Source organism: Sordaria macrospora, chromosome 6 (assembly GCF_033870435.1).
Source record: "Sordaria macrospora chromosome 6, complete sequence".
Classification (NCBI taxonomy): domain Eukaryota; kingdom Fungi; phylum Ascomycota; class Sordariomycetes; order Sordariales; family Sordariaceae; genus Sordaria; species Sordaria macrospora.
In genome coordinates this window covers 545,078-562,950 of record NC_089376.1, presented here as the reverse complement: position 1 = coordinate 562,950, position 17,873 = coordinate 545,078, and the positions used below count along the sequence as shown (strand labels likewise).

The following is a 17,873-nucleotide window of genomic DNA, read 5'->3' as shown; positions in this document are numbered from 1 at the left end:
CCTATTCTAGGCCAAGCCTCACTGATACGGTAGTTAACCAAACTGACCAATCACCTTGCCCCACCCTCTTGATTCGGGCAAGCCGTGTCGGGCTGGCTGGATTGCTTATCTCTATCCAACAACGATCGATATTGTAAGGTAAGGTCGACATTCTTTCTGACTTTACTGATTTGTTAGCTCTTCCTTCCACCCTTCTGGTTTCATCCTGCCCTGTCCTGCCAGACCTGTCACTGTCGCTGTCAGTCTGGGACTTGATGATCCGCTTTTGGCCGAGGAACGGAGCTTTGAGCTAGCATTGCTAGATAGGCTCTGGTAGGCTCGTAGACAAAGGAGCTGAACGGGGTAAGGTAGCCTTCCGTTTCGAGGTTTCTTCATTCGGCACTTCTCTCATTTTGCACTCCTTTTGGAGGATTCAATGGTCTGGATACTACCATACATACTGAGGCAAGAGAGACACGTGAGAGGCTCAGAGGATTAGGGGAGAAGGGAGGGAGTGGTAGTGGACAGCGAGACAGTTTCCCCGCAATGCGCCAATGTGCCCCCCACGCCTTTTTGCATGAGGAGGTGCATAAGGCACCCTTGGGACTTCTGAGTTGGGACTTTCAAGTTACTTCGGAACTGGACGCGAAGGAAGCAAGGCTCCAAAACTGAGCAAGGAGAGGAGTCAAGACCGTTGGTATTCTTGTTGGTAAATGGTATTGTTCATGAGGACATGGAGTGGTCTTGATACTTGATGCCTGTGATGAGGGGGAAGAGAAAGTTGATGCAACGACCTGACTCCTTGGATTGAAGAAGCAGTCGGAGCTTGAAGGAGCCGTCCGAGTGGCAAGAACGGTATCGACCGTGAACATCATCGTGAGATATTCTACGGTGTTGATGCCTGAGAATGGACAGCTGAAAAAGCTCAACACCATCTCAGACGACCGCGACGAGGAGAGATGGAAATCACGAAAGTATCGTTACACCCGTCAAGTTTAGATCCCGCGACTTTAAAGCAGGGCATGCAGGGACCCGGCGACATCCCCATCGCGGCATCGTCCACTCTGCAGCAAACGGACCCAAGAGATCTTTTTCGACCTCATCACCGTTGCAATCGGCAAAGTCCATGTGTCTGTCCCAAACGACGACGGACCCAAAGGCAACGTTGGTGTGGACAACATATATGTACAGTAGGCGAGAGTCGAGACGGCTCTCCAGAGCGTGATGGTTGCCGGACTTCAATCCGTCGGGTCGTCGTCAGCTGGGTCCGGGGATGATTGGCTTGGTGTTGTTGATGTCCAGCTGGGTGTGAGGATCATCGATTCTGTATGTAACAGTGGTGAGAGCAGGAATTGGGTAAAGTGACAATCAGTCATGATAGGTATCACCTGGGATCAACCGTCACTATCAGGGCCCGCCCATGACATTGCCTGGATAGTGCTAGCGTTGGTGTTTTAGCGTGTCGGAGCATTGCTTATCTGGGGGGGCTATCACTTGCTTGCAGATGCATGGCACTGCTGGGGAGGGGGCATGGCGGGTGGTGCAGTGGAGCCGGCCGCCGATAAGATTTCATCCTCTCCGTTCCTGGCTCCGCAACAGGACCCGTTCTCCGATGGGGTCCCCGAGCCCCCATTGCCCCGTACGAGCGGATACTCGACAAAAGTATTTTACGCACTCAGGGCGGCGAGAGAATCTTTCCTCCTCCTTTCGAAGTTCGGGGGGGCACCACGCCCGTCTGGACGCATTTGTTGGTTGCCCCCCGCCATCAAATCGTCAATCAAGGAAACGATATATCACCGTCCCGGTGCCGCTGCATTCCAAGTCATCCTTTAGTTCTTCAAGTTCATCCCCATTGTTTGTTAGTCGCCCTCTGCAATTGGCTCACCAGAAGAAGCCCCTCATTCCGTACCATCGTCAACGACTCCAAGTCGTCATCATCCTATATATCAACCACCATCACCACCATTGCCAATCGACTATAAAAACACCCTTCCGGCAACCCCTTGAACACTAAGTGTAGGGTTGAAACACCCTCTCGACACCCTCATCACAAACCGCAGCCATGGATGAGGACCAGGGTCCCTCCCACATCGCCCCTCATGCGATACCAAAGAGGACCATCGGCGACCGTGTAACTGACTTCACACGAACCCTCACCCATACCTTTTGCACCAAGGATGGATGGCTAGGCGACTATGATTATGGCTTCCTCTTCCGGCCCAACCTGCCCTTCATGAGGAAGACCAACAGGCCCGCCGTCTTCTTCGGCCTCAACGACAAGATGCCCGTCCTCCTCGCTCTCATCCTCGGTTTCCAGCACTCTCTCGCCATGTTAGCTGGCATCATCACTCCCCCCATCATTATTGCTGGAGGAGCTGGCGCCAACTTTACCGCCGAACACTCCCAGTATCTCGTCTCTAGCGCCCTCATCGTCTCCGGCCTGCTGTCCATGATCCAAATAGTCCGGTTCCGTATCCTGAAGACGCCCTACTACCTCGGCACCGGTCTGATCTCCGTCGTCGGCATCTCCTTCTCCATCATCCCCGTTGCCATCGGTGGCTTCAACCAGATGTACGCCAACGGCATGTGCCCCGTCGCCGAAGACGGCACCCGTCTGCCTTGTCCCGACGGTTACGGAGCCATCCTCGGCACAGCTGCCGTCTGCGCCTTGCTCGAAGTCCTGCTCTCTTTCCTGCCGCCCAAGTACATGCTGCGCATGTTCCCGCCCATTGTCACCGGCCCCACCGTTATGCTCATCGGCATCAGCTTGATCAAGTCCGGCTTCCAGGACTGGGCCGGCGGTTCCGGCTCCTGCGCTGACGCCAACCCTCTCCCCGAGTTCGCGGTGTGCCCCAACGTCGGCGCCCCTCACGCTCTCCCTTGGGGCTCGGCCGAGTACTTGGGTCTTGGCTTCCTCGCCTTCGTCACCATCATCCTCTGCGAGCGCTTTGGTTCCCCCATCATGAAGTCCACTAGCGTCATTCTCGGTCTGCTCGTCGGCTGCATCGTCGCTGCTGCCTGCGGCTACTTTGACCGCACCAGCATCGACGCCGCTCCTGTTGCTTCCTTCATGTGGGTGCATACCTTCAAGCTCACGGTGTACGGTCCGCTGGTATTACCACTACTAGCCGTCTATCTTGTCTGCGCCTGCGAGGCCGTCGGTGACATCACCGCCACCTGCGACGTCTCCCGTCTGGAAGTCGAGGGCGAGATCTACGAGAGCCGAGTGCAGGGTGGTGTTTTGGCGGACGGCATCAACGGAATCCTCGCCGCCTTGTGCACCATCACGCCCATGACGACTTTCGCCCAGAACAACGGCGTCATCGCCCTGACCCGATGCGCCAACCGCACCGCCGGTTTCTGCTGCTGCTTCTTCCTCATCATCATGGGCATTTTCTCCAAGTTCGCCGCCTCGCTCGTCGCCATCCCCGCCTCCGTCATCGGCGGCATGACCACCTTCCTCTTTACCTCCGTCGCCGTCTCCGGCATCGCCATCATCACCCGCGGCGTCCCCTTCAACCGCCGCAACCGCTTCATCCTGACCGCCGGTCTGGCTCTCGGCTATGGCGCGACTCTCGTACCAACCTACTTCGCCACCTTCTTCACTTACTCCGGCGACAACAAGTCCCTCCAGGGTTTCCTGGACGCCATCGAGCTCATCATGGGGACCGGCTTCGCTGTTACTGCGCTTTTCACCATGTTCTTGAACTTGATCATCCCCTTTGAGTTTGAGGATATCGATGACCAGAGCGTCGAGGGGTTGCCTGCCGGCGTGGCCCTCTCGACGGAGGGTGCGCAGGCGGGTGTGTTAAGCGCGGAAAAGGGAAGCTTTAGCGCGAGCGGGGTTGGAAGTGATGATATCAGGCCGGTGGAGAGTAGTGGACAGGGGAAAACGGTTAAGGAGGCTTAAAGTGTTTATGGGTATGGGTATGGGTTTTTGTTGCATGCACGGCAAGAAGGGGTTATCCTTTAACAGGAACTTTTGTGGGTTGTCTGGCTGGGTTTGGGTTTTTCTTGTCGATTTTTCCTTCTTCTTTCTTTGTTGCTGCTGAAATATGCCAGTTTGAAATGATTTATAATCTGGGATGAATTGGGTGGGATGGATGGATGGGTAGACTTGTGGATTGATGGAGATACCACTAGGGACGGGACACTCCTGGACTTGAAAGATAGCCAGGACTGGAGGAATTGTACGATGGGTCGGTTCTTGAGAACGATGACCGACCGAAGATGGGACGGGTTAATGTTGTACATGTATATAATTGCAAGGGAAGGAAAGCGGTGGCTGACTCAACGCGGCAGTCCACGTATGAACATAGGAAGAGATGAACTCTATGACGGCTACTTCGCAAATGAACTTGCACTGTCTACCATTCGTGGACTGCCGGACCTCCAGATATGTCTGATGGTCGAGAAGGCTTGTCAGGGTGCATCTCCAAGAGTCAAGAGTGTTTTGAGCAGTTGGCTGCAAAGACGTGCCGGTCACGGTCAGATGCGGGGCTTCCGTGTCCCGTTCCGGAGCCGGCCACTTGTGTGAATTGGGGGTCGTCGGGGCCACGAGACTTCCGTGTGTTCGGCAATTGGTTCAATATATCAGCCAGCGACTTCTCACCACCACAGCAAAACCGGACAACAACTTGACAAGTCATGGAGTGTACGGGATGCGTCTGGTACATCGAGCCAATCGCTGATCAAGAAGCAAGGATTCCCCTCCTCCTTTGCATCTAGCTATTGCAGCCGCTTACAGCTTATCCAGCCACATTCATACGTGAAGCCTACAGTCATTTTCGATGTTGGTATCTCATGTCAAGTGAATGGCATGCGCCATTCTCCTCTTTCCTTTTCAGGAAAAGAACAAACGCCCTCGTTTACCTTCCCCGCAAAAAGAGGTTTGGTCTTCCTTTAAAATACCCAAAATCTCCACGTTTGCACCCTTCGACACTCTCTTCGTCTCTTCCGGTCTGTTTCTGTATAAGATAGACCGACGCCGCCATTGATTCGATACATCCCGCGGACATAATCACGCACGCTACGCTCGCTCATCAAGTCGTTATCCCCTCAAATTCATCAAGGAAATTCGCCCTTCTCTTCTTCAAGCCAGCGATATCCGTCCCGCCAACCCCGCCAACACCGCCAGCATGGTCCGCACAGTCTACCCTTGCGATTATTGTAACGCCGGCTATTATGATAAGGCGGCTCTCGATAAGCATTGCGACCGGGAAAATGATTACTACACCTCGTACCATGAGCCTGATGAGGAAGCGTTTGGCTGCAACATCTGCACTCTTTGGTGGAGAGACGAGGAAAGCTGCCTAGAGCACATGGGGGAGGAGGATCACTTTGGCTTTGAGTGCCGTGTCTGCTACCACTGGTCACGCAGCAAGGAGGCACGCATCACGCACGAACATGAGCGGCACTTTTATTGCAAAGCGTGTGATCGCTCTTTCCAAAGCATCAACAACCTCAAGCAGGTATGTATTCGACGACTCGCTCAACTTCAACAAGTATCTTGCTAAGGGCATTGGCACCGAGCCGGAAACCCATCATGAACCCCCCCATCCCCCAAGTTTAGGTAGACTGGCTAACTAACTCGTATCACTTAGCACCTCAACTCCCGCATCCATCGCGGCCAAGACATCAAGTGCCCCTTCTGCCCCAACAGCTACACCACCGCCACGGGCATGACACACCACCTGGAGAGCGGCAGCTGCCGGAACGCCCCCTCGCTGAACCGCGACTCCATCTACAAGTTCGTACGGTCCAAGGACCCTTCGGGCTTGATCTCCAAGAAGCTCATCGGGTGGGAGGGCAGCTCCCAAAACACGTACAGCTGCACCGACCGGGCCTGGAACGGACGCATGTGGGAGTGTTATCTGTGCCACAGGGGGTTCGGAACGATGCACGGGTTGAATCAGCATCTGAACTCGCCTGCTCACCAGCAGAACCTCTACCACTGCCCCAACCGCTCGTGCCGCCAGGACTTCAAGACGCTGGCTGCTATCATCAACCACCTCGAGAGCGAAAAGTGCGGCGCCATGCGGTTCGAGCAGGTGCAGAGGAACATCCATGGCATGGTCAATGGTAACCGGCTGATTGGTTACTGAAAAGTCTGAGAAGACTGAGACTGGGTGGCTGGGTTTGGGTCATGCGCTAGAGGTACTTACCTATTGAGCCGACTAGACTGGCTGCGTAGCTACCATAGTAGCTAGCTGGCTTGTATACGGCATCGGAAATGGATGGGCAAGAAGGCGTTTAGGAGTTGACGGAGTCGGGGTGTGCCGGAGCGCCGACGGGAGTGATGGATTGACCCTCCAAAGTCAAGGCAAAAGGAGCAAAGATTGATTGTTAGAGGTACCAAGGGCTAGACCCCGTCATGGGATTCATGGAATGATGGTGTTTTCGAGGATGCTAGAGTAGCATATTACGTCGGGTCATTCACAGACACCACAGCACCGACTTTGTCTCGTTGGTGGATGGTCGATCGATATGGATGACATCTGCTGGGGATAGCTCTAGATTTTGAAGGTTTTTGCTTCGAACACTTCACGCCAGGAATTAAGAGTATGGATTTAGGGCGCCATCAGGCATGTTTTGTAGTACTTATGTAGTTAATCGGTTTTCTCTACTCATATGCTCCCACTTTTACACTAACGACCTTGCTTTTTGGAAGCCGCAGTAGACGGTCAGGCTGATCTAGGCTTGGACGACACGGGCATCTGATCATTGCAGCTCCATCCCCACCGCCACAATGTGTTTTGTGAAAATATGATTTTGCAAGTAATCACTTTCCGTGCTGTAGCTCTACATAGACACTATCAATCTTATACACGTGAAGAGATTCCCGGCAAGTATGCAGTGTCCATCAAGCATCATGTTCCCTTACCCAGACAAGTGACACGAAGTGAGGTTGTAGGTCTGCAGTGTTGATCTCCCGTGGACACTAACAAAGGAGTTATAGTAGCTAGTATTGGACACGTCAATAACTTCCAATGGGCAATTGGTCTAGGGGTATGATTTTCGCTTCGCATTCCGCAAGATACGTTTGTGAAAGGTCGCCGGTTCGAATCCGGCATTGTCCATGCTTTTTGCATATATTTGCATAATCATTCTAGGTTTGATAATGTTTTTCGGACGGCCGGATGTGGTGTGTGTTTCTTTTTGTTCGTCTGGATTCAACTCCAGTTTGCACCAGACTTTATCGGTTTTGGCGTTTTGGTGTTCTGTCGATGATGTATGGTGTTGCGTCAACAAGTCAACCGAAACTGGCGAGAGGAAAGAGCGGCGGCCGGAAAGGTAGCGGGGCAGAGGCAGCTACGACGAAGGGCAGGTATGAAAAGAAGGAAAGTATGATTGGATGAGTTCCTGCTTAGTAGGCGGTATACGCGGTTCCAATCCGGTATTGTCCATACCTTTTGGACTTTTTGCCTTTTTGCCTGTTCTTTCTTTTTTTTGATTGTCTAGAGTAAAAGCCACCATTCCCTTAGTCTGCGCCATGAACCATTTTATTCTTAAGTGTGTAAAGCTTTTGCCGTGACTTTCCAATCAAAGTGGCAATACAGGCAAGATGCGTAAGATGGTCATGCTGATTGGGACTACAAACGAGGGAATGTTTAGACCGCGATGTACACATAGACAACATACACTTGACTTAGCTATGAAGTAGTGTTCATGTTTGTCTAGCAGCAAAACCTCAATACTATTGTGCATAAGGGGACAGACATTTAGGGGATCAGAGTGAATTACTCAGATGGATCAAGGAGGATCTTGATGTACCAGCCAGTGCCACATCTTCATTGTGTGTCCAATGTGCAATCGATGGATGATCACCCGTCCGGTGATTGATAATAGAATATCGGCTACCCGCCGGTCTTTTCTTTGGTATCCGCTCCTTGGAGCTAAATAAATCGTACACACTGAACTTTTTCCAAATGTATATCCCAACGCCAAGCAATGCTGTAGTAAATATCTTTTCCCTTCGCTCAGTCATTCTTTGCTTCCTTGCTTTCCCCCTTAAAACACACCACTCTTCAATTTCTTGTCATCGTCGTCGTCCCTGATGCCTACTACCGGGCAGTGTCTAATCCCACATCCTAATCTCACCCTTCGCCCCCGCCGTAAACACCTTACTCGTCTCCTGCTGCGACCAAACCACACAGTTGATCGCTCCGCCGCTGGTATCGGCATGGATCTTGTGGTACATCTTGCACGTCTTCCAGTCCCAGAAGCAGACATATCCGGCGGTATCTCCCGAAGCGACGAACTGGCCGTCGGGACTGCAGACGAGCCCGATGCCGGAGCCGGCGGTGTTGTGGCCCCGCCAGGACTTCTTGCGGTTCTGGCGGAATTTGTCGGAAGCCGAAGAGTAGGCGACGATAGAGTTGTCGGAGCATTGGTAGAGGACGTATTTGCCCGAGGGGTGTTGAGTGGATTTGGTGAGGGCGAACATGTCGGGTTCGCTGTAGAGGGTGTTAGCATTTGATCGGTGTTGGTGCAAAGGGGTAAAGGGGATAAGTACCTGATAGTCTTGATCTCAACCGGAATTCCATACTCCCACACCCTCAACGAGCGATCATCCGACGTCGACATGAACCTTCTGCTTTCATCCACAAACTCGAGCGTGTTGATGGCGCCCAAGTGGTGATCGTACTCCTGCACCGGCTCCTCCCCGGCGCGACTATCGTACTGCACGATCCTGTTATCCGACAAGCCCGCCAAGAACTCGTGGCCCTGATCAACCGACGGGTTGAACTTGATGACATGCGGCGTCTTGCCCGTGTTGAATCGGTTGACACACTGGCCCGTCTCCGTATCCCAGAGCTTGATCCACCTGTCGAACGCGCCCGACAAGAACTTTGTGCCGTCCCTATTAAACGACAAGTCCGTGATGGCCTTCGAATGCCCCGCGTACGTCCGCAACAGCTCGCGATTGCGATACACATCGAAGATCTTGATGGTGCCGTCCGTGCTGCCCGATAAGCCCAAGTGACTCGACTTGGGAAACAACTGCAGCGCCGTGACCGGCTTGCCGGCGTGGTGTCGCCAGGTATGCATGTGCTTCTTGGGGATAAAGTTCGTGACGCTCCCGACGTCCTTGGTGAGACTGATATCCAGATCCTGCGGAACGTGCATGTACGTCCGACCGAGGTAATCGAACTCTTCCGTGCCGTGGAACGTCGTCGTCTCCTCGCCCAACTCTTCGACCTCTTTCCTCCTGGCCAAGTTCTTCGTCGGCGCCTTGACTACCGTCCCGCTTTCTACCACCTCTTCCTCGTCCTCCTCTTCTTCTTCGACAATTTCAAATTCCTCATCGCTCCCCAGCTCCTCCTCATTCACCTCCTCATACTCCTGCTTTTTGTACCGCGCCCACGGCCCGACGTAAGCGCCATCGCCATCCGCAACCGTCGCGCTTCCTCTCCCTTCTCTCTGTTGCCTGAGCTTCGCAGCCGCTGCCTTCTTGGCCGTGCTGCCTAGTGCTTCGCGCGCGGGACCGCCGCCGCGCTCAATGGCGCGGTGCTTGGCGCGGAAGGTGTGTTCGCTGATGTAGGTCTCGGCCGCGGTGCCGGTCAGGACGTTCTTCCTCTTTACACCGACGGCGGTGGAGGTCGGGTCGGTTTCGTCGCGGAAGGGGTTGGCGGGCCCGAGGCGCGGTCGGCTTAGATCCTCGCCGGTGTAGGGGACGATGGCATGGTCTGGTTCGGCGACTTGGCGGACGATGAGGGCGTCTTTGACTGAGAGGTTGGCTGGGTATTCGTTGAAGTCGGCCATGATTATTTGAGTGTGTGTATTATTGGGCTGCGGCTTGCTGAGTTGTCGTGATGTCTTGCTCGCCAGCCGCACGCTTGATGGACCTTGAAATGTTTTGATGTTTTTGTTGTTTTGGAGATGGAAATGGATGTGACTTGGAGTTGTCGGCGGCAGGCGCATTGGTTGACGCCTGGAACAGTGGACCTCAGGTTCTGAGTGGAGCTTCCCTGATGTAGGCATGCACGGACCATATACGACCGACTGACCGGGCTGTCGTTCCCGGCCAGCAAGGACCAAGCTTTTGGAGCTGAGGCTTGCTCGATGGAGGGGCCGAATGATCAGCGTTGCGTTGAGCCAAGCTCATATTTTTGTTTCTTGTCTCTTCTGACTCAAATACTCAACGTCTTGCCTGAGTATTCGATTCCACCCCTCTGTACGAAAAGGGTCGCGTTTAAGAGGGTTCGCATTCCACTACACGTCCGACAAGCAACCAAACCGCTGGATATGTTTCTGTTCCAATGCGTACACTAGCCCGTGCTGCTTTTTACCTTGGTATTGACATTTGACAGTGACAGCACACATGTTATTCATGACGTAGCCCGTCCCATTCATTACAGACTTCATCAAGTAGTAACTACAGTACACGATCTCCTCTACCTCATCCTCCAGCGTACACCCATTGGTATCGCAAAAGAGGTTATAAACTCTTTTTATCATTACTTTTCCCCCGTCTATCCAGCTGTCATGTTGCCAACCGAGACACCCAGCAAGGCAGTTGTCACCTCCCTGGCAACCGTCGGTCGGTCTTTTCCTTCCTCATTAAAGAAGCCAAAACCGTACAGTTCGTCCTCCTCAAATGAAAGTCATTCCCATCTCTTCATAGCTTCATGCCCATCCCATTCCATCTATATCAAGTCGTCCGTGCGTTTCACTCATGAACTGTTTCCGTCCCTTTTGCAAACACCCGTCGCCGAGGATCCTGCCTGCTTTGCTTGCTTGCCTGTGGTTGTACTGTATATGGTTTTTGTATTGTATGTGTGTGTTTGAGGTACTGCGTACCAGTGTGCCCAGCGCCGTTATGTACTCTCGAGAAAGATAACGGTGGCGGACATGCGAGCACAAGCTCCGATAAGGGAAGCTCTGCGTCCCATCCGAGAGACCTCGTTGCGGTATCGTGTGGAACAAGAAGTCCAGTTCAGCTTAGCGAGCGACCGCCGTTTCCTAATGAGCTTCGTCTCTAATGAGAGCCACGATCATGCTGTACAAGTAGAAGAAGAACAGAATGAGGTGGAAGCCGAGCTTGGTGAAAGATTCCTAGAGAGCGCGCAGATCAGTTAGAAGCAGTTCCTGGGGGCTCCACCACAGCGGACACAGCTGGTTTTGTTGAGCTGATGACGTACCTTCTTGTGAACGTTAAGCTTGCGGAAGATCTCAGTGGCGTCCAAGAGATGGGTGTTGTCAACGATCCTGTACCGCATGGTTAGTTACCCGGTTCGCGCTAGCTGTCTATGCTGTTCTCTAGACAGATGAAAACTTACTTCTTGACGTTCCAGGCGACAAGGGGCACGTTGAGCACGAGAGGCAGCCAGTAACCGTTGATAAGGAAGAGGAAGGTGAGGAAACCGTGGACGGCGACTTCGGGGATGATGTAGGTGTTGAGGCGGTTGCAGAGGTCAATAGGGTTGATGTAATCACTGCGAGGTCCCGTTAGTAGCTGTCTGCTGAAGAAAGGGGCGCAAGCCACAACGCACGCGGGATGCCGAGTCCATCCAGTGCGTGCGCTCGTAGAACCCCTTGAGAAAGAATGGGGATAGATAGCCAACGTACCATTCGAGGTCGCTGTACATGATGGTGAAGAAGACTTGGAGGAAGAGGTTGACGGCGTTTATAAGCACCGCAAACAGGTATAGCCACGCCTCGCCCGACATTTTGGCCGTTGTTTGCTTATCGGATGATAGCTAGAGCTTCAGTGGTGTAATTTGGTTGGACTCGGTTTGCGCGAGCTTGGTCGAGATGTTGTACGTGCGCGACAGATGGCGTGCGCAATTATGATGGAATCGAAGTCGGACGATAGAGTTCGATCGGGGGGGAACAGGGGAGTGTCTTCGGGCGCGCCGGTGTCGGTGCTTGTACTTGGAGCTGGCTGTCAAGTTAGAGTTGGGATGATAGACTTGGGAAAAGCCGTCTTGTTGATCTCTTTGGTGTTTTGGGAAAAGAGAAAAAGGCGGTCGCGAAGTTGGCAGGTGGTGAAGCTCTGGACAAGGTGGCTCGGGCTCGGGGTGGAAGACTCACTTGGATGCGTGGAGACAGCTGGAGGTTCTGGATGGAAGAGTGGAGGGTTGTTGGTGGTTGGTGCTCCGGCGTTGGTCGGGGGGCAAGCCAGCTCGTTGTCTCTGGGGCTTCCTCGATGATGAAAGCCTCCTTCCACTCTTTTCGCCGTGAACTGCCAGCCCGAGCCCAGTTGCCAAGACTGCCCCTGGAGCCAGTTGGGCGGCCAAGTTGGCCCAAGCTTCTCCTCCTGGAAGCTCCACTATAAGCCCGACCGAGGTGGGGCGAAAGCGGCATAAAGACGAAGCATCGAGTTGGAGAGAGACTCGAGCTCTCAACAAGCTGCTCAACATCCCTTGTCAGATCTCACTTATTATAATGTTCCTGAGTCTCTATTCTTCAAATTGGCTTTAAAAGTTCCAACGCTTTTAACACTGAGATTCAGTAAAACTACGAGAGTGTCTCCAAGTAGTTATCATCTGGCTCTGTCTGTGTGGAGCTCCGGACCCGGTTCTCCACAACCATCGCCGAGTCCGCCGTGGACTCCAAATCCCGAATCCCTTCCGGAATACATGTCTGGGAACTCCGTCCTGCCCCATGATACCATAGTCCTCAAGTGCCTCTCGAAATATGAGACTTCAATATAGCATACCTCTCAGATCTGCCATAACCAATATCAGTGTCTAATCAGATTTCGAAAACCTACCTGGATGAAAACCAGAATAAGATTCGGATGAAAGTCGAAAGAGCCGTAGCCATGGCCTTGGGTCTCCCATAAACTCACTGGGTATCAACTCAGGCATTGAACGCTACGGCACAAATTCTATACCACAACATAATCCCTCTCTAAAACGCCTTTTTTTAATCCAATAACGATGCACACACCTCACTTTTTCTTTTCAACATCCTACCAACACTCAAGCAGCAGTAGCAGTAGGCATGGGTACCGGGCCGCCAGGAGAGTCGGCCTTGCGCGCCGTCAAAATCTCGACACCGGTCTCAGTGACCAAGAGAGTGTGTTCTGTTGAGCAGAAATTAGTTGATCTACTTCAGCCAACACCTACGACATCACAATGACAGCACTTACCGAACTGAGCGGTCCTCTTGCCATCAATGGTGGTAGAGGTCCAGTTATCGGGCCAGGTGACATCACGGTACTTGCCAAGCGCAATCATGGGCTCGATGGTGAAGGTCATGCCAGGCTTGCACTCGCCAACCGCCCTGTTCTTAGCGTAGTGAGGAATGTTGGGCGGGCAATGGAAGGTCTTGTTGATGCCGTGGCCGACGTAGGTACGGATAACACTGCAGCCGCGGCTCTTGGCGTGCGCCTCGATCACGTTGCCGAAGTCGCGGAACAGGGTGCCGGGCTTGACCAGCTTGATGGCCTCCTCCAAGCACTCGCGGGCCGTCTCGGTGACGCGCACCGAGTCGGGGTCAGCCTTGGCCTTGTCGCCAACGTAGTATGTCTCGTTCAAATCGCCGTGGTAGCCTTCGTGGTAAAGGGTGACGTCGAGGTTGAGGATGTCGCCATCCACGAGGACCCGCTTGTCGGGGATGCCGTGGCAGATGACCTCGTTGAGCGATGTGCAGACGGACTTGGGGAAGAAGTTGTAGTTCAAAGGCGAAGGGTACGAGTTGCGCTCGATGCAGGCGTCGTGCACAATCTTGTCGAGGTCGTCGGTGGTGATGCCGGGACGGATGGCGGCAGCGGCAACGTCGAGAACCTCACGGGCGAGGCGGCAGACCTTGCGCATACCCTCGCGACCCTTCTCGTCTAGCTGCTCGATCTTGTTGGACCTTGTACGGCCGCCGCCGGGAATACCGCTCTCGGCATAGTCGGGGTGGGGAATCGACTTAGGAACCACACGCCTCGGCGAAAGAGGGTAGACGGGACGGAGAGGACCGGTGTAGGCGAAGGTAGGGAAGGGGTTGTAGGTTTCGGGACCTGGAACAGAGTTTTAGATGCGCGCTCTGGCAGGGGGGAAAGCGGGTTGATTTACTGGCAAGCCTGTGAAGCTCCTTGTGGGTGTTCTATTGGGCGACCAAAGGGTCAGCTATCAAGGTTCGCATGCAAGTCCCAGTCCAAGCAAGGTACCGGACCCAGCCGAAGGACCAAGACATATGGGACGAAGATATCTAAAAGAATGCGGCGTACCCAGTTCTTCTTGAAGCAATCCTGGGAGCAGAAGAAGCTGCCCTTGATGCCCAGGCTCAAGCACTTGGGGCATTGGAGGGTGCCGGCATCGTTTTCGCAGTCGGCGCCGAGGCACTTCTTCTTCGCGGGGGGTTGTTCGGTCATGTTGGTAGTATTTGACTGTTGTTGTCGCTGTCTGTGTTATCGAGAGGAAAGAGGGGCCGATAAGTTAGCTTGACGATCGCATGTGGAAGTGAAGATGGTCGGACACGAGTCGCTCTGTGACGACAAGGCGTATATATGGCCGGCGAAGCAGGCCGTGAAGCAAATAAAAGTACCTTTGTGACGAGTATGGAAGGTTGTTGTTTGAAGGGCGTGAGACACCTGAAGAGAAGTGACAGCGAACGGGATGCGACAGGACTGAATGTTGAGCTTGGCGTCGACAAATGAATATTTTTGGAGCCCTTGTCTTGCGCCCTTCCAGTCGTCTTCCCACGCGAAGCAGTGCGGGCAGTGGCGGCTCTGGCGGGCGACACAGGCGCCGATGGACAAGCGGGACGAGTGGGGCTCTGTTGGGGCCAGACATGGAAGGGACCAGGCTGCTTACCTAAGTGGCCCAGATGCACTTTGTTCGTTGGCACTAAGCTGTTTGTGGTATTAGTGCAACCAGAAGGCGTCGGTAGTGGATCACTTTTGGCACGGACAATTATCGGACTGCATATTGGCGCATGGGATTTGATATCGTCTGATGCAATCACTAACATTATTTTTCCAACCTCCATTACCTTTTCCGATTCCCGGCTTACTAGAGCGGAAGGCTAGGAATTTCTCTCAAAAACAACCATATTTCGAAAATGGACGAGGGAAAGCAAAAAGTTGTCGTTGTCGGTGCCGGCCCGGTCGGCTCATTGGCTGCTCTTTATGCGGCCAACCGTGGTCACGATGTTGAGATTTATGAATTGCGCGGTGGTGAGTCTTCTTTCACTTCTATTGACTTACATGAGTCAAGATCCAAGAGGTCATTGCTAACAAATCATCACCAGATCTCCGTGATCCCTCAACAACACCACTCAACTTCACTAGATCCATCAACTTGGCTCTTTCAGAACGCGGCCTTAATGCTATGCGCCATGCCAACCAACCAAGACTCATCGATTATGTCAAAGGGGTGACCATCCCCATGAGAGGCCGCATGATCCATGGCAAGCGACCCGATGGAAAGCTGTATGAGGAAGCTCAAGACTACGATATTCATGGACGGGTAAGACCCCGTCGCCCATTTTGAATCCCTTACAGAGCAGGTGTGTTGATGAATAGATCAGAGTATCCTTGCCATCGACCGTGGCGACCTGAACAAGCGTCTCCTCGACATGCTGGAGGAGATGCCGAACGTCACATTCTTCTTCAACCACAAGCTCACCGGCGCCGATTTCAAGCGGAACAAGGCCTGGTTTGAAGTCAAGGACGAGAGCACCTACAACCTTCGAGACCGAGCGCGCGAAATTGAGATCGACTTCGATTTCATGATCGGTGCTGATGGCGCCCACTCCGCCGTCCGCTACCACCTGATGAAGTTCGCCCGCATGGACTACCAGCAAGAGTACATCGACACGTTATGGTGTGAGTTCCAGATCGCTCCCAGAGCCGGCTCATCATCAGCCAAGTCCAAGTTCAGGATATCGCCCAACCACCTGCACATTTGGCCCGGCAAGGAGTTCATGTTCATCGCCATCCCGTCCGAAGACGGCTCCTTCACATGCACCCTCTTCGCCCCTGTCGCCATCTACGAGCAGCTCGAAGCCGACACCGCCGGTACCCAGATCCCGCTATTTTTCGACAAGCATTTCCCGGGCGTAACCTCTCTGATCCACCCGGAAGACCTCATCGATCAATTCCAGTCCAACCCCCACCTTCCGCTCATCAGCATCAAGTGCAAGCCGTATCACTTCTCCTCGTCCGTTGTCGTCGTCGGCGACGCCGCCCACGCCATGGTCCCCTTCTACGGCCAGGGCATGAACGCCGGACTCGAAGACGTCCGCATCCTGTTCGACATCCTCGACAAGCACGACCGCATGACCAATGACGACAGCGACCTCGAGGCCTCGCAACGGGAGATCGCGTTGACCGAATACTCGGCCGTGCGCATCGCCGACGCGCACGCCATCAACGACCTGGCGCTGCAGAACTACATTGAGATGAGGTCATCAGTTCTGTCGCCTGTGTACAGATGGCGCAAGGCCCTGGAGGAGTGGTTGAGTGTTTACGTGCCGAGTCTGGGCTGGCAGACCAAGTATAGCAGGGTGAGCTTTGGGAACGAGAGGTATTCCGAGGTGGTGAGGAAGAGTGATCGCCAGGGCCAGGTCTTGGTGCGCAGCCTTGTTGGTGGTGTTGGTTTGCCGCTGCTGGCTGGTAGCCTTTTTCTGTGGTTCAGGTACAAGGGCGCAATTGGCAGGGCAGCGTATGGGGTGTTTTATAACTTTATGGGGATGGTTTGTAGGACGATCCATGGGAAGAGGCGGTAAACTGGACGCTTTTTATCCGAATGTGGGCGTTGAATGAACAAGAAAGGCGATTCTGTGTACGATTTACGTGTAGCATGTGCCAATGGGTTTTGAACTTGGACTTATTGACCAACATATTTGAGGGACGGGTACCAAGTACCACTACTGATGTTGATTTGTTTGATAGGCTAACACTCCTGGTTCATTGGACGACATCTGTCCCGAGTACGTAGTCTGGGATGTTCCACAACCTGGGGAAGCAATGACCGGTGCCCAAGTATACGGCACCCCAGCCTGTGATACCCAAGGGAGGCTTACATAGGTCAACAAACCCATGTCTCAACCGACGCTGGCCACTACGCAGTCAAGCACTCCTACCCTTCTCCTCCCATGCGCCATGGACACCGGCAGCCGCAGACGCCTTTTAAGATGGATGCAGGTACCAATGCCGGACAAGCACCTCACCCTCCGATGCACTACTTACGTGGTAACAAGTCCCCCACATTGCAGGTCCAGCATCGGGTCTTGCCCAATCGATCGCGTATGACAACTTTGGGTTCGAGCCCAGCAACATGGGTCACTCAAATGCAACTGGCCATCCACTCGGGCCAAATCCTGTAAACCTCGCGAGCCCTTCATTCTCGGATCCATATTCTAGTGAATAAGGCCATAGCCCGAAGGGACTGGATAAAAGACCAAGATGCCCTGATCTACCTTCTCAAAACCGAAAAAAGGAGAAGGTAAAATAAATCGGTGCTGAACTGAAGCGCAGATTCCGGGTTGACAAATCGGACAGTACCATTTCGAAGAGATGGAAGATTATCAAAACGCGTTCTTGCGCAGTTTTAAGTGGAAATCTTTCTCTAGCTCACCTCAACCACCCTTTTCTCCATCGCTCACTTCACGGAGCATCACTACCCACGGACCTACCTCTACACTGCACTTTCTCTTTTTCTCGTGCCCTTTGAACTTCAAGCACCCGACCCGGCGCCCGGCACCTACGTACCCAACATCCATCACACCTAGACACACCGAATCATGTCCATATCTCTCCCAAGTTCTCATCTTCTTGACCCCCCTTGGCCATAAAGAATTCAGCCAACTTTTTCATGTCTTCCTCCTCGCCTTCCGGCTATTTTAGCACGGGCTTGGGCTTGGGCTCTTGGATCTGTGAGGGACTGGAGCAGGAGAAGGAGGAAGAGTTAGATGTTTACGGTGTATTCTTTTTTTTTTTTTTTTTTTTTTTT

The 17,873-nt window shown here is 53.3% G+C and overlaps 6 protein-coding genes and 1 non-coding gene across 7 annotated transcripts; 4 read left to right on the top strand and 3 right to left on the bottom strand.

Annotated features, from left to right (window-relative positions):
* Positions 1 to 1,700: 1,700 nt before the first annotated feature.
* On the top strand, positions 1,701 to 4,254 carry SMAC4_05869 (uncharacterized protein). Its single transcript, XM_003345664.2, has one exon. The coding sequence runs from the start codon at positions 2,042 to 2,044 to the stop codon at positions 3,887 to 3,889; it is 1,848 nt and encodes a 615-aa protein (XP_003345712.1). The 5' UTR covers positions 1,701 to 2,041; the 3' UTR covers positions 3,890 to 4,254.
* A 462-nt stretch (positions 4,255 to 4,716) lies between these two features.
* On the top strand, positions 4,717 to 6,617 carry SMAC4_05868 (uncharacterized protein). Its single transcript, XM_003345663.2, has 2 exons — positions 4,717 to 5,450; positions 5,583 to 6,617. The coding sequence occupies exons 1-2, from the start codon at positions 5,118 to 5,120 to the stop codon at positions 6,081 to 6,083; spliced, it is 834 nt and encodes a 277-aa protein (XP_003345711.1). The 5' UTR covers positions 4,717 to 5,117; the 3' UTR covers positions 6,084 to 6,617.
* Positions 6,618 to 6,970: 353 nt separating this feature from the next.
* SMAC4_13910 lies at positions 6,971 to 7,058 on the top strand. Its single transcript is given in 2 exon segments — positions 6,971 to 7,006; positions 7,023 to 7,058. It is a non-coding gene; the product is annotated as a tRNA-Ala (tRNA).
* Positions 7,059 to 7,830: 772 nt separating this feature from the next.
* On the bottom strand, positions 7,831 to 9,877 carry SMAC4_05867 (uncharacterized protein). Its single transcript, XM_003345662.2, has 2 exons — positions 8,495 to 9,877; positions 7,831 to 8,435 (listed from the first exon to the last, which is right to left on the bottom strand). The coding sequence occupies exons 1-2, from the start codon at positions 9,742 to 9,744 to the stop codon at positions 8,057 to 8,059; spliced, it is 1,629 nt and encodes a 542-aa protein (XP_003345710.1). The 5' UTR covers positions 9,745 to 9,877; the 3' UTR covers positions 7,831 to 8,056.
* A 427-nt stretch (positions 9,878 to 10,304) lies between these two features.
* Positions 10,305 to 12,127, bottom strand: SMAC4_05866 (uncharacterized protein). The gene is made up of 5 exons (XM_003345661.2): positions 12,016 to 12,127; positions 11,551 to 11,862; positions 11,262 to 11,417; positions 11,124 to 11,190; positions 10,305 to 11,037 (listed from the first exon to the last, which is right to left on the bottom strand). Exons 2-5 carry the CDS (start codon positions 11,649 to 11,651, stop codon positions 10,945 to 10,947), a joined length of 417 nt encoding a protein of 138 aa, XP_003345709.1. The 5' UTR covers positions 11,652 to 11,862; positions 12,016 to 12,127; the 3' UTR covers positions 10,305 to 10,944.
* Positions 12,128 to 12,374: 247 nt separating this feature from the next.
* Positions 12,375 to 14,509, bottom strand: SMAC4_05865 (uncharacterized protein). Its single transcript, XM_066090357.1, has 5 exons — positions 14,464 to 14,509; positions 14,147 to 14,321; positions 13,992 to 14,022; positions 13,079 to 13,936; positions 12,375 to 13,012 (listed from the first exon to the last, which is right to left on the bottom strand). The coding sequence occupies exons 2-5, from the start codon at positions 14,288 to 14,290 to the stop codon at positions 12,909 to 12,911; spliced, it is 1,137 nt and encodes a 378-aa protein (XP_065947396.1). The 5' UTR covers positions 14,291 to 14,321; positions 14,464 to 14,509; the 3' UTR covers positions 12,375 to 12,908.
* A 402-nt stretch (positions 14,510 to 14,911) lies between these two features.
* On the top strand, positions 14,912 to 16,753 carry SMAC4_05864 (uncharacterized protein). Its single transcript, XM_003345659.2, has 3 exons — positions 14,912 to 15,094; positions 15,169 to 15,386; positions 15,448 to 16,753. The coding sequence occupies exons 1-3, from the start codon at positions 14,980 to 14,982 to the stop codon at positions 16,645 to 16,647; spliced, it is 1,533 nt and encodes a 510-aa protein (XP_003345707.1). The 5' UTR covers positions 14,912 to 14,979; the 3' UTR covers positions 16,648 to 16,753.
* Positions 16,754 to 17,873: the final 1,120 nt, after the last annotated feature.

Excerpts from the sequence above, each read along its gene's own strand:
- SMAC4_05869 (XM_003345664.2), top strand. The coding sequence starts at position 2,042 with ATGGATGAGGACCAGGGTCCCTCCCACATCGCCCCTCATGCGATACCA.
- SMAC4_05868 (XM_003345663.2), top strand. The coding sequence starts at position 5,118 with ATGGTCCGCACAGTCTACCCTTGCGATTATTGTAACGCCGGCTATTAT. Across the intron at positions 5,451-5,582 it reads GCATCAACAACCTCAAGCAG|CACCTCAACTCCCGCATCCA; the intron begins GTATGTATTCGA and ends CGTATCACTTAG.
- SMAC4_05867 (XM_003345662.2), bottom strand. The coding sequence starts at position 9,744 with ATGGCCGACTTCAACGAATACCCAGCCAACCTCTCAGTCAAAGACGCC. Across the intron at positions 8,436-8,494 it reads GTTGAGATCAAGACTATCAG|CGAACCCGACATGTTCGCCC; the intron begins GTACTTATCCCC and ends CACCCTCTACAG.
- SMAC4_05866 (XM_003345661.2), bottom strand. The coding sequence starts at position 11,651 with ATGTCGGGCGAGGCGTGGCTATACCTGTTTGCGGTGCTTATAAACGCC. Across the intron at positions 11,191-11,261 it reads GTCGCCTGGAACGTCAAGAA|GATCGTTGACAACACCCATC; the intron begins GTAAGTTTTCAT and ends CATGCGGTACAG. Across the intron at positions 11,038-11,123 it reads AGCTTAACGTTCACAAGAAG|GAATCTTTCACCAAGCTCGG; the intron begins GTACGTCATCAG and ends CGCGCTCTCTAG.
- SMAC4_05865 (XM_066090357.1), bottom strand. The coding sequence starts at position 14,290 with ATGACCGAACAACCCCCCGCGAAGAAGAAGTGCCTCGGCGCCGACTGC. Across the intron at positions 13,937-13,991 it reads GGAGCTTCACAGGCTTGCCA|GTCCCGAAACCTACAACCCC; the intron begins GTAAATCAACCC and ends ACTCTGTTCCAG. Across the intron at positions 13,013-13,078 it reads CAAGAGGACCGCTCAGTTCG|AACACACTCTCTTGGTCACT; the intron begins GTAAGTGCTGTC and ends TCTGCTCAACAG.
- SMAC4_05864 (XM_003345659.2), top strand. The coding sequence starts at position 14,980 with ATGGACGAGGGAAAGCAAAAAGTTGTCGTTGTCGGTGCCGGCCCGGTC. Across the intron at positions 15,095-15,168 it reads GATTTATGAATTGCGCGGTG|ATCTCCGTGATCCCTCAACA; the intron begins GTGAGTCTTCTT and ends AATCATCACCAG. Across the intron at positions 15,387-15,447 it reads ACTACGATATTCATGGACGG|AGTATCCTTGCCATCGACCG; the intron begins GTAAGACCCCGT and ends TGAATAGATCAG.